This window comes from Cinclus cinclus, chromosome 5, assembly GCF_963662255.1.
Source record: "Cinclus cinclus chromosome 5, bCinCin1.1, whole genome shotgun sequence".
NCBI classification, from domain to species: Eukaryota; Metazoa; Chordata; class Aves; order Passeriformes; family Cinclidae; genus Cinclus; species Cinclus cinclus.
The window spans coordinates 8,329,946-8,344,696 of NC_085050.1; the positions used below are offsets into that span (position 1 = coordinate 8,329,946).

A 14,751-nucleotide genomic window follows, 5' to 3' on the forward strand; every position below is an offset into this window, starting at 1 on the left:
AGCTTCCTTTGAAGTTATCCCTCACTGCACATCACAGTTCTTTGGCAGCTGAGGTCAGAGGCAAAGGAGTGACAAGAACTCTAAGAAGCTGTGGATGTTGTTGCTCTGGCTGCTGCCAAAACCTTTTCTAATGATGCCAGCAATGAAGAGCAGTCTGTAATGCTTCGTGTCATGTCACTGACACTGAGGCTGGCCTGATAATAATGATGAGGATAACCAGCTTCTGCCTGAACAGTGCTCAGACCATGCTAGTTCACTCAGATTTGTGTGCTAATGAGCTGTCATAAGCTTTTCCATGAAGTCCAAATTATGCAGCGACTCAAAGTACCAGCAGATCAAGTGCCAGAGCTGAGGAAACCAAGACATATGTTAACACATATAGCTACACCTGTAGACTTAATTCATGTTAGCTTTGAGGTAGTCCATGGTCCAGTGTAGTACAAAGCAACATTTTTGAAGTGCAGAAATAAACATTGCAATCCACAGATTGTGAAAGGAGAAGTGCTGGCCTAAATAATTACTCATCTGTAATCCAGTCCAAATGAACATGACTATTAATAGAGGAGTGTTGGACTGCCTCTGTCTTGAGAAGCCCACTCTGAATTTCAACAAGCTGTCAGCTCCATGAGGCCAGCAATGCAGCAGATGCTGGGGCACCCCAGCCAGGTGGGATGGCTTCAGAAAGCTCAGTGTGTTGCCAGTCAGTCCCAGGTAAACATTTTTCCAAGCTATGACTGCACAAAACTTTTGTGAATTCTGCCCTTCTCATGCAGAATCACTCAGTTCTGTATGTTCCACCAGACACTTGTTAAGGACACACTCAACTCTGTGCAGCTTAACATTCTTTGTGCTGTTAAGATAAATAAACAACAATAGAGCATTTGGGCAACGAGAGGAATAGGTCTTCTTGACAAAAGGAGTTCCAACAGACACTAAAGATGGAGCATGAGTCAGCAGCATCACTTCTGGGGCTGAAATGTGTGAGTGATATGACAAAGACTGCTGCCTGCCTATGCACTGAGTTAACCTGTTTTCCCCAAGTTCTCTGGACCTCTGAATTGGACTAGTTCTGTCCCATTTAGCTGTTGTCCCCGAAAGGGGATTCATGATGGCAACAATGACTGCAACAGCTTTCTCTGTTGGTTCACACACTTTCTGCTCTAAGGCATCTGGCATAATCAGAATTCTGCTGCTCTCTTAAATACTCTTAATTTTAAAATGCACAGATTAAAGTGGCCACATCAGTGAACAAATCCAATGGTTCCTCATTCACTTTGACAACCATTAAAAACCTCTCCATGGGTTTGATTAATTTTCTTCTTTCCTTTTTTTTCTGTCAGTTCAGCTCCCTGTTCTCTTTCTCATGTCACACTGACTTCTCTACCCAGAGTTTAGTAAAGCCATTCATTTCAAGCAATCTGAAGTTGTTGTGCCTGCATTCCAGCCTTTTGAAACCACTCCTTTGCAAATATCAAGAAAAAGCAGCTGGACTGCCATTCCTCTTCAGTGGTCTGCTAAGACTGTAAACAGTGAAGAAGGAAGCATTTAAACTACATTACAGCATTTGCACAAAAATAAATATAGTGGCTGAATACGTTTAGGCTGGAAATTCAAAGTTCTAGATTTTGGAGAGACAAAATTCTGGAATAGTCCTTAGTGGGAGTAATTTTTCATATGAAGATGATAATTTATAAAAGAGACCATATGGCATGGGGGTATGTAATCACAGGAGAGGTCCCTTTTAGTGCCATGTACATAATATCCCATTCTCCCACTACTTTCTCAAATCTCCTTGAAAATTTCCCTCTTTCTCAAGGTTTAGAATAAATAATTAGACTATATCTTCAATATAATCAGACAATTATATCTTCTTTATTTCATATACATTTTAGAATGTAGTCACTAAAAAATAGAATTACAGTGTTTAAAAAGATCTGTCTCTACCAGTCTTTTTTTTTTGCTTCTTTTCTAAGATTTAGACTGGAGACTTTGGAGATAATGATTATTTCTGTTCAGTCGAGAATCTAGTATATCTGGGGCACATAAATTATTAATTTTAAAATGTTCCTTTACAGCCAGCCATACACTGCAATGGCATCTGTAAAAAGCTGTTCTCCCAATCTTTGCAAGTTATCTCTTGAAACCCATAGTCAGCAATTAGGAGAATTGTTGATTATACTCATCTTGAAATCTTCTGTAGGTGATAAATATGCAAGCTAAAATACTATGTATTTAAAAATTGCAAGAGCAAAGGTAAAAGAATATAGAGGAACTGAAATTTTAACATATGTTTTAACATATATTAGATTTTCTTGATACTGACCAGAATAAATATGCTTATTGAAAGTGCTGTGAATAGAAACAAAGATAAGACACGCATGCCTGCTGTGGAACAAAAGCTTATTTGTCCCTATCGAACTGAAGACATTTTTCAAGTGCACTCACCTATGAAATTATAATTCCAGAAACATGTCAAAGCTGGCCAGACATATGATCTATGGAACAGGGATTTTTGCAAATTGAAAGCTATCTAGAGGCATCTTTAGTTTATGCACCGGTGTTTTTCAAGTTAGAAAACAGAAGCTCAGAGGACATAAAATGTCACTAGCTTGTGATACCCAGTTCATTCTTTTGTTCTCCTGTTACTGCAGTTCCCTTTTGAACACGTGCACATTTTTATGCAGCTACCTCAGTACCTAGTAAGCATAAAACTGTAGCAGAATAAAGTGAAATTTCATGTAATTTGTATGTGAGCCAAAAATGTGTACTGGCAGATGTTAAAGAAAAGTCTAAGACACTGTTCTTTCGGTAGCAAGTGATCTTAATACCAACATAAATAGGTTTAATTTATATTGATTTTTGGTGGAGTTTTTTTTTTGTTTTGTTTGTTTTTTGTTTCTGTTTTGTTTTTACTGGTCGTTTCAGTGTTCTTTGATTTAAGGTAAGTACTTCAGCTGAAATATTTTATACCTGGTAAAATATTAGAAAAATAGAAATTTCAAACTCTACATTGTACATTACAAAAAATAGGAACAGATTCAGAAATTCTTTAATTCTATCAATACTCTATAATTATAAATGAGTTCTAAGAAAACCACCTTTAAAAATTACTCTAATGCACCGTGATATTGAACACAAAGCACTGGAATACATATATTTCTACAAAAAGTTGTTATTTCAAGTACCAAGTATCATTCGTTCAATTATCACTAATGGATGCAATCAGGCTGACAGAAAGGCATGGAAGAACCCACAGTAATTGCCACTGGCAAAGTTCACCTTTCAAACTCATCAGCTATTTATGGAACACACACTAGAAGCCAGATTCTACAGTTAAAACTACAGGTATCCCTCTACTGTAAAAAAAATAAAATATTTTATTTTTCTTTACCATGAAGTGTATTCCCCCTTTTAGCTGTAATGCATTCAGCAAAATCCAAGGGCATTCCTATAATATCATCTGCCTTTCTGCTTGCTGGGTTGCTGGAGAGCTCAAGACATGAGGAAGCCAGACATGCAAACTGGCCAGAAACCAGGTAGATTATTGATGGTAAAGCTGAGAGTCTTCTGCCCAAGCCAAACAAATTTCTGCCAAATGTTTTGATTTGAACTTCCCAAGCACCCTCTAATAGGAAATTAGGATTTTAAAAAGCTCTTCTGCTGTCATGTTCTTATTCTAAACAGAGAACTGAGAGAAATAATATGCCATATTTTGATGAAAATGGCACCATTCAGAGTAGTATGTGCTTCATTGTATTTCAAAGTATGTCAAAGCTTGGGCAGTCAAGATCTTATTGTAAATAAATTATGTTCTGTCTTGTCCATTCAGAGTGAGCCATATGTGTACTATAAAACTGTGGGCAATGGATTCTTTTTGAAGAGGCATTCTTCCAAAATACAGGTAAGACCTTGTGATGACCCACCTCATGCAGTACTTTGTGCAGAAGTAGATCTAGAAAAAATAGAACATTTCTTTTCTTGCCTCTTGTTTATTAGCTTCAAAAAATTCCAAATTATCTTTGCATTATTAGATGCACTATAAATGAGATTTCTCTATATTGAAAATTCTTATTGGAGCATATGAAGTCCTAAGCAAGACCAAAGAAAGTGCCAGTATTACGATTCCTTTTGCTTCTAAGACTCCTGAATGGCGATTTTCAGCTGCTATTTGGGAGAGTCTTAGAAGTAAAAGGACATTTTAATGTTGTGGAGCAATTCAAAAGAGACTCTTCCAATCAGGGAAATCTCCTGAGAAGGCTTATATCCTGTACCATGATCTAATGAAATAACACTATTTACCTTTATGTTTTTAATTTATAAATCTTAAAAATATTTTAAGTTTCATGTCCATTCTACAAACAAGAAAAAGGAGACGTGTTTGTTGTTGCTTTCCTGAAAAAGTAGATCAGAAACATGACTGGAATCAGAATGCAAACATGCTGAATAGTAGGCCAGTACTTCTTGGATCACATTAAATGCAGGAGAATAACACAGCACTGAAGTGTAATCCATTAAAACCCTCAAACACTGCTCTTTAGCTTCAAGTCCACATCTTTCCCTTTGTGACTCTACAACTGAGATTTCTCTCTGGATCATTAAACTGCAAGCTGGAAAATGCAAGTCAGCAGGTTCTGTAATTTAAAGTTTCTGAATGGACAAAAGCTCATTAGATATGTAAAGACAAAGCTGACAGTTAAGAATATTGGCAAATAAAAATGAGGAGTAAGAATTTTTTAAAAGGGTGAAAGAACTTTAGGTAAAGAGATAAAAACCATCTTTGGACTTTCAAAGTAATTAAGTGAATTAGGAACACACATCCTACTGACATTTCTTTGGTTTAATACTCAGATATCTAATCTGTTACCTCACTTAGGAGTTCCCGAAATAATTGGAAAATATTAGGAGAAAAGAGTGTTCCTATTTAGTTTCATCTGAAAGGAATCTAGGTGAACTGTTCTCAGGCTGCTCTGTGATGTGAACTGAAATCATTCACACCATGGGCTGGGACAATACCAAGATCTGCTTCAGCACTGCTTCTGCCTGGAAGTGAGATGCCAGTGTGGACGCACCCTTTTGCTGCCTATTCAGATCAAATGAAATCCTCATTAATGACTGAAGAATAGCCAGCTCTGTACCCTTTTAAGACACCTTGGATTAGTTCTTCTACCATTAGCAGAACTATTTGCAAAACACAAAGTCAGGGAGGTTGAAAGGAACCTTTGGAGGTTATCTAGGCCCAGTCCTGCTGTGCTCAGAGGGGCCAGCTCAAGCTGGTTGCCCAGGACCTTGTCCAGATGGCTTTTTTACCTCTCCAAGGATGGAGACTCCACAGTGGAGTTGCCCTCTCAGGGCAACTTGTGCCAGTGCTCAGTCACCATCAGAATAAAACAGTGTTCTCTGATCTTCGGAGGGAACCTTTCGTGTTTCAGTTTGTGCCCATTGCCTCTGGTCCTGCCACTGGGCATCACCACTTCCTCTATGCCCACTCCCCTAAGATATATACATTAGTAGGATTCCCTGAGCCTTCTCTTCTCCAGGCTGAACAGTCCCAGGTCTCTCAGCCTGCCTTCATAGAACAGATGCACCAGTCCCTTCATCATCTTTGTTACCCTTTGCTGCACTTGCTTCAGTCTTATACTGGGGAGCCCAGAACCAGATGTAGTACTCCAAGTAAGGCTCTCCCAGTGACGAATAAAGAGGAAGGAAATCAATGTCTGAGGTTGGTCCTCTGTGTTAAGAATAAGACAAGTTATCACTCTTCTGTTCTGACAGGAGTATATCTAAAAGTTCCTGTAATGCAGAGTTTTCTTTTTTTCTTTGAGTCTTAGACCAAAGTAGAGACAAATTGAAAACTCAGTCTTCAATCAGCAGAATGAAACCAACTTCCATCTTGAGCGCTTAAGTTTGGCAGCCTGTGCTAAATGTAATGACAATTTCCAAGGTATCTCAGACATCTAGACTGCCCAGGTCCATTTTCTAAAGGTCATCTTAGGAACTTCAATTATAGGGTGATAACTTTGAAGTGCAACAAGTAATTTACAGGTATGTTTGCTCTGCACCCTGCAGCTAGACCTGAAGATCAGCAAACTAATTACTGTGCAGTGCATACACTAAACTTGAATATTTGAACTGCACTTTTTGCATTTTCAGAAAAAACCCTCCAGTCATCATATTTCCATTGTGGGATAATGTATGACTATTATTCATATGATAGCTAGAGGTTTTTTCTGTTATACTTGAAAAGTATTGACTGTTCTGCATTTGCTACAAATTCAGACTAGTACTGGAGAACTGAATTTGACCCAGTGGGGGCAGAATCTATGATTTTCTAAATGTATAATCAACCATGAATCATTTTTATCTTTATGCTCTATACTTGATGCAAATTGATGTAAAATAAGATAATAGAATCATTCTATTCTGTCCTACAAATGTCTTTTAATACACTACGTTTCCTAACTCTGAAACTATGTCACTTTTAGACACTGCCTTTTCTGAACAGACATTGCAATCTCCAATAAATTGTATCATGGTTTTTAAAATTTAAGTCAGATTTTAACTCCTCTATTTAGAGGTCAAATGTTAATATAGTAACTTAATTCATTACAATGCCCTGAATATTTTGAGCTGAAATAATTCCCAGGTAGTTTGTTTATATTAGATAGAGTTTTAATGTTCTCATTTTGAACTATTACTCACAAGAGTGATCAGTGATGAAATGAGACTAATACAGCAAATTGCACTGTTCAAATGAATGCGGCACAGGAAGCTGAATTTAATTTTTTATTAAATGATTGTGCTATAATGAAAGCTATTTCTTGTATTGGTGCATTTAATACAGAAATTATTAATATTTAATAAATTTAATAAAAATATCAACCAATTTAATAAAACAAATTTAATAAAAAATATTTGTGACATTATACTAATCGGTTTAGCCAAACATATTGTTGAGCTTCAAACTAGACCAAAGTTTGTGAATAAACCCTTGGTGCCTACAGGAATAAATCCACTCCTTACTGGAGAAGACACTCAACATCTGCTGTGTGCCCTTGCTTGCTTGCTAAATTTGTACCAGATGCTGAGACAAACTCTGGCTTAGGGAATAATGTCTGGAAGTAAGCCAGATGAGAGGATAGAAACATAGGCACGAACTTTTACTAACCTTAACCTTGAGAGTGCCATCCTAAAGGTTTCTTAATGTAAAAAAGCAGTAAACTAATTTAGAAGTTACAGTACAGTATAATCTTACATGAACAATTGAATCCTCCTTTATGTAATAGCCCTTTATCTAAAGTACTTCAAACTGGTTTATTTCCTTCTAAAACCTTGTAGGAAATATTATTTACTTTTACAGGATTCACACAGTGGATGATGAAATCTTGATAAAAACTAAATACAGATAACCATGGTAATGAATTCCAAATGAGTATATCACATTTTATCTACATAAGAGCCAGTGGTGGAAAACATTCAGAAAAATCTGCTTAGTATACATTTTCTTAATTGTGAGAATCAATGTGCTTCTTCTCACTACATTAGTTCTTTATTCTCTGAGAAATCACAGGATACAGAGAGTAAAAATGGGTGGGAGGAAAAGAGCAAGAGAGATTGTATTTACCTGAGAATTCCTGGATTTGAGAATCTTCTACTTCAAACAACAATTCATCATGGATCTGGGCAATTAACCTGAAAAATTTCAGAGACATCAGATAATACATGCAAAAAAATTTTAACAGTGCTTTCCATTCACGGATAAGTTAAAGTGAAAATAAACATCCAAGGAAAATTATAAAATCATTCGTGAACTTAAGAATTGCCCCTCCCTATATTCTGGAAACATAAAGGCTATGGCTGTAAACCCAAACTCTGCTTGCCAGTTTATAAATGTCATTCAGGGATTTGATGACATGACAAGGTATTACTTAAAGCCAACATAATTTGCAGAAAAATGCAAGAAATTATGGAGACGGATTATGTTTTGTTAATACTGCTTGTTTTTTTGAATTGGATTTAAAGAAGAAAGTCTTCCTCATGAGAGTGGTGAAGCACTAGAACTGGTTGCTCAGAGAATTTGTGGCTGCCCCATCCTTGGCAGTGTTGAAGGCTGGGTTGGATGGGACTTAGAGCAACCTGGTCTAGTGGAAGGTGTCCCTGCCCAGGGCAGGGGGTTGAACAAGGTGGTCTTTATGGTCCCTTCCAAACCAAACCATTCTGTGATTCCATTATTCAAATTAAATGTCACTTGTAGACTTTTCTTAATACCTTTTCTTAATAATAACAGTTATTCAAGTAAATAATTCTCTACAAGTAGCTGAAACATCAGTATGGTTATGACTTATAACTTTTCACAGCTTCTTAAGATAGTTTCACGCTGCCTTAAATTACAATGTGACATTGACTAACAATGTGGTGAGCTCTAATAATAGATCTTAAATTATTAGTCACTTACAACACAGTCAGAAGCAGAGTGAAACAGATTAACATATTTTTAATAGGAAATTAGGACACAGGATACAAAAAAGAAATAGATGAAAAGACTAGGATCATCTATAGCAAGAGAATACAGTTACATGAAAAGTTGTTATTTCTAATTCATGTAAATTAATTAAGGCAAGAGTGTCCTCATAACCACTGAAATGACATCCAAAAGGTATAAATCAGAACAGTGAATATTAAAGATGAATAAACAGTCAATCAATGGAGTAAGTGAAAACAATTGCATTTATTCAACCAGTGTAGTAAAAACACAATAGCTTGGTTATTGTTTGTTCCAGAGTAGTGTCTCATGCCTTCAGTCAGGATTAAAGCACTATATATTCTGAACATTTCGTAAGGAAAAGTCCTTTCTTAGAAGAATTTACAATAAACATAAAAGTTGCATCATAAATTTATCAGGATTTAAGAATGAAAGAATTGGATTTTCAAAACCTCTCAGCATTTTAACAACTGATCACCTCACCTCCATTCTAGAAGTAAAACAGGAGGAGCAGGGTTGGACCAGAATAAAGTGCTACCTTATGTGTGTCCAAAAACCTGTGGAAGCAATGTAAATTAACTGAAATTTTCTCTCTGGACAGCAAAATAGACCTGATATAACTCTGCATGCTCCAGTTCACCTACTGAATGCAGCCCAGTTCCTTTAGCTTAGCTCTCCATCTAAAGGACCTGTTTCTCATTCATGTCATCCTGAACAGTGCAGCCCATCAGCTCAGTTGCATTGCATTGATTAATTTGAAGTTCAAAACCATGCTCTGTCTGCTAAATACAGAACAGGAAGCTGGCAATGCTGGTTCTCTGTCTAGCACTGCTGCTCTCCTAACTAATGCCTTCAGCTAGAAAATGGGAATAATATTTCTGAGATATAAGAAATGAGTATTTCTAATACACTTCTATTTTCAAATGAAAGATATTACAGAAGATGCAATCAACACTAAACATGATTTCTTAGACTGATGCCAATAGTTGAAATAGTACACACTATTTCCTCCTTAATGTTCATCAAACAAGATAGATATTTTTTGGATTATGTTTCATGTCTTTTTATTACACATTTCACAGCAAATAATGAGTTTTGGTCTCACACTACAAGGCCACCTGTATTTTTTCAGTCTTGCCTAACTAATAAGACTTGCATGCAATATGCTGTTCCACAAAAGGAAGCTTTCAATTTGACATCAATAAAGATGAAAGAAAAAAATCAAAGCAATTTGTACATTCAAAATTTAGTTTTCACCATTCCCCTGCATGCACCCACCCAGCCACTGCACAGCCTGAGTGAAATAAGTTTCAAAAAGCCCCTATACTTTTGCTTAATAGCTTAATTGAATCCTCTTCACTTGGAAGAAATATTGCAATAGCAAGCTCCTCTCATTACCTTGTGATAAAAGGTATGGCCAACTGGATTAAAAACTGCAAACCAGGCAGAGACTAGTATATTTTTAATTCTACAGATTATAAGAATGCCTTTGATTTAGAAACTAGTATTTTATTAACTATCTTCTTGCCTGACTGAAAATTAGGCATCATTTTTGATGAGTACACATATGACTTCCTTTACTGAGAAACATGACTTGCATCTGAGCATGCCAGTGGAGCAGAAATAGTGCTACAGCCTGACCCTTCAAATGCAGAAATAATTCTGTGACTGCCAGTTTGAACATGGCTTTTGACATCACTTTAGTGTGCCCAGCATACAAAAGCTATCTTAAACCATTATGCTATATTACAGAATTTAGAAAATATTTTTCATTTTCTTAACACTACATTGATCATTCTTCCAATTTCCTATAAAGCAACACAGACACTAAATTCTCAGGCCTCCAATGGATCCACCCACCTAATACTACTGTATCATAATCATATTAATGAATTATATATGGCAAAACTAAATAAACTCTTCTTTAAAGATTTTTTTCATAGTATTCTATTTATGAAGCCATATTGTTAGAGCATACCTTTCCCTAGTACCAGGCCAGTTATCTAATAAAAGAACTAATAAGGATTTTGTTTGTTACTGGAAATTAATAAATTCCAGGTCTGGACTCGTTTGTTCTAAAGTACAGAATTGCAAGGTTTTCCATGACTGCTTCAAACACCTAGAAATAATTACATTATTGCACTGACCTCAACAAAACAGCTGTTACCTTCTTAGTGAGCAACTGTACTTTTCTTTATCATGAAAGGAAACAACTTTCTGTCTAAACTCAAAAAAAGAGCACTGTGGCATGACATGCTGCAGGCTCCAGTGTAGGTATATTCACTACAAGAGGCCAGTGTAGGAGAAGGGGATAAAAAAGGCAAGGTTGTCATAGTAGTGTTCATCAGAAGGAGGTTTTTAACAGTGACATGCAGTGCTTCCGGATGTTAGAATGTGCCAAGAGATGTTCAAACTAATTAAATTCATCCTCCTTCTACAGACAAGGGACTAAGCCTGGTTCTGACCTAGATGTTCTGAATTCACACTTGGAAAACCCAAGCTCTGTGTGTTGACTTTGTGGGGGTGCAACCTCCCAGCTACCTGAAGTTAGACAGAGATTAACCTTCTGTACATTTTTGTGATACATTTTTTGCATCACCAGGGAAATTTTTACCACTGTTAACAGCACATACAAAGCATAACATGGTTTACTTTCCAGATTTGTCTGTAGAAAGATAATATAAAATATAAACCACCAACAGTTTAGTGGTGGACTTGGCTGTGCCAGGTTAAGAGTTGGACTCAATGACCTTAGAGGTATTTCCCAACCTAACTGATTCTGTGATTCTCTATTACATCAAGCTGTCAATTTTAAGAATTTGAAGAGAAAATAAATTAAAATAAGGTTTAACACTGGACAATCGGAAAAACTTTAAAAAAAGAGGGTTTGATCATCATGCATAACATAGTAGGTAGGACTCAATGATCTCAAAGGTATTTTCCAACCTAACAGATGCTATAATTCTGTAAGGAATCCAGGGCACCTCAAGACTGACCAAGAGCCAGGCTGAGAGCCTAGACTAAAGTTTAAGATGGTTCCTGTTGGAAACTCCTACATCTTCAGAAAAAAAATGGTGCAGGACAAGGTCACTGGTCTGATTCTGAACTACAGCACTCCAGTGTAAAATTTGCACAACAAATGATATATTTTATTTCTAACTGGAAGATATACTGAGAATTAAGTCATATCTGAACAAGAGATTTCCTAAAGCAAAAGGATCTTCTTTGGAGAAGGAGTGAAGAAGATGAATTATTTGAAATCCATCATAACTCAATGGTTTGAGTAAAAATCAAACCAATCAATAAAATAATAATCCAACTAGTAACACCACATTTTTTGTTTCAAATTTGAAACCAATAAATGCCTAATGGGAGACTTCAAAATTGCTGATATGGGAGTACACAGTTAAGAGCTTCGCATATAAAGTTTAAAAATAAACCCATAAAGCATAAAAACCGTTAAGTGGTTAGGAAAAAAAAAATGACAAAAACAACAAGGTATTTTGAAATCAGACAAATGTGGAAAGATGGTTAAAAAAACAAAACCCAAGCCATCAAAACCAAGAAACAAAAGGAAATATGTTTCATGGTTTTTTAATGAAAAAAATAATTTAATCACGTGAAAAATTGACACATTCACACTTAATAAATTAATATTTAATAAAATAAAATATTTACTTAAAAGGCACATGATAAAACACTTTGCCAGAAAAAGCCAGAATGGTGGCTCATGTAACAAACACTTGCATGGTTTTAAGAACATTTAGAAATTATGACATACAATAATTTTGTGGGATGACTATTAAATCTTGCATTTCAGAACTTAGACTCATCCCCAGAAGCAGAGGAAGATGAAAAGACAGACAGGCCACTCTACTACAGATCTTACACCTCCCTCCTGACACATCTACTACTGGCCACGCTCAATGATAATGGACCAGATGGAAGCTGGATCCAATTGCTCCTAGAAATACCTACATTCCCTATACTGAAACACTATTCATTTATTTTCTGATACTACTACTACTACAACCACCTGTTTTTGTGCCAGTTTCCCCACAGAAGCCTACAGATTCCAGTGGACAGAATGCCTATTGTCATGTAAGTAAGGAACAATATTATTAGCATATTGTAATATTTTGTAGAATTTTCCCTTTCAAAAATTTTTTTGAAGCTATGTGGATTCCCAATGTTGGAATATTAAAGTTATAGCTCAGATACATCACACCTGAATAGATGTTACTTGCATTAACTTTAAGCTACCTCTTTCAGTGTTTTCATTATAAAGACCAAATCATATTAATATTTTAACCATAAAAATTCAGCTAGCCTGTGAAATGGGTTTTCTCAGCAGCTACATCATGACGAGTGGGAAACTGAACAGATGGCTAATTAAAGATAATAGAATTTTTGCATGAATCCAAAATGTATGAAAACATACCAACCTAAAAGTGACCTACAAAAAGGTTTTCTAAATGAAATATATTTATTTGTGTTGAATGTCTTACATAAAGGAATAGTGAAAAACCTGCTATATCATGCATGTCCCTTGTGGCAGTGATATTTCAGCATATTAAATATATTTGTTTTTTTCTATAGATAATAACTTACTCTGACTTGCTCTGGCTCACTGAGCATGAAGTGTTCAGGTAACAGCTCACCTTCTTGTGTATACATGCAAAATACTGCTTTGAGGAGAGGTTGAGGTTGCTTGAGGAAAATGATGTTTTTTCTAAGTTACAGCCTGTATAGAAATTCAATGTTATTTGGCTACTTTGGGAGGCATAGAGCTACATATTGGACAATAGCTATGAAGAGTGCAATATGACCTCAGAAGTTTCCTTCTGCTACAGAAACAAAAGCATTTGTCTGTGAAACAACAATCTTATTTTCCTCTTAAACAGAATCCACAACTTTTCCTTGTGGTTCAATTTCTCCAGTATTAGGCAAAGGATAAAAGTTAACCACCTGGCTAGAGTTAATACATTAAGGAAGTTTGGGCATATACAGAGTGGGAATTGTGGGCAGAATACAGAGCAAAAAGCATTTATTTGAAAAACCTGGTAAAAAACTAGAGAAGAAACATGAGTAAAAATAGTTCTTTAACTCCTGAAGAACCAGATAAAGGGACATAAGATTTATGCCCAGAATTAAAGAAAATCAACACACATAGCAAGAGAACTAAGAATTTTACTTAATGCATTTGTTGGAAATTATGATGTAATCAGGAAGTTGGGTTTATTAATATGCCCTCTTCTATGAATCTGAGAGATTATAAGCAGTTTATAAATTAATAATTATTGAATCCCTACACACCTTATAAAAATGCCTCTAGATTCTTGTGTTGAACTAAAACTGAAGCCACTTCCAAGAAACGAATCATTTGATTTATCACATGCCTTGTATCTGAAAAAAATCCAGGTCACATGAAACAATGCTTGTTGCTGGGACAATAAGAAGGTTTCTAACTAATTTAGCTATAGAAGTGAGTTGCATTTACAACTCACCAGTCCAGAAAATCATTAGGTTGATTAAGCTGTTTGTTCCCTGACGAAGATATACAAAACTCCAACATCCACTGTTATTGAAAAGCATCTGGGACAAACCAAGAAAATAAACCTGTTGCTTTTATTTGCTGGTGGTTTCTCCTTTTCAAATTACTCCTTTATGTTTGGCCTTTTGTTGAACCTGCCTCTTTAACTAGGCTCCAGACATGCTGAGAAAGTAAAGCTGTGTGTTTGTGGCACATGTCCAATGCCGAAGGAACAATAATTTCGTGCAAAAGCAGAATTGGTGGATTCACACCAAATTACTCAATAGTTCTGTAGACTTGTTAAAATTCATGTGCATGTTGTTGAGATACTGAGAAGTCCACGTAATACTAGGTAGACTCTGGGTAACATAGGTGCTTCTTCAGCTTACAAAATGAAATATGTACAAGCAATGCTATAGGCAACAATTCCTTCACAATTCTCCAGCATCCTTCTTTCTCATCAAGTTTCCATGTGACTGCCACTGCAGTGTTTTTTTTAAACACCGAAAAGAACTACAACTGTCCATCTGAGACCACCAAGTTTACCTTTGCACTCTTACCAATTCCATAAATCTTTCTTTCAGCTGCTACTGTATGCCTTGATCTCATTTCAGAAGTTTCTCTGCTATCATCTGTCTACAGGAAGCATCATGTGGAGGTTCTGTATTGTATCAGACAGGTAAAAGCTGGCACTTCAATAATTTATGCTAGCAGCACATTTTCAGTGAGCAACTTGGCC

General features: G+C 36.0%; 1 protein-coding gene across 1 annotated transcript in view; it reads right to left on the reverse strand.

Annotated features, from left to right (window-relative positions):
- The window catches only part of POLN (DNA polymerase nu), an 88,428-nt gene that overhangs the window by 4,179 nt on the left and 69,498 nt on the right, over nt 1-14,751 (reverse strand). Inside the window, exon 22 of the mRNA XM_062493326.1 lies at nt 7,622-7,689. Coding sequence (XP_062349310.1) covers nt 7,622-7,689 — 68 coding nt within the window. The remainder of the gene's footprint in view (nt 1-7,621; nt 7,690-14,751) is intronic.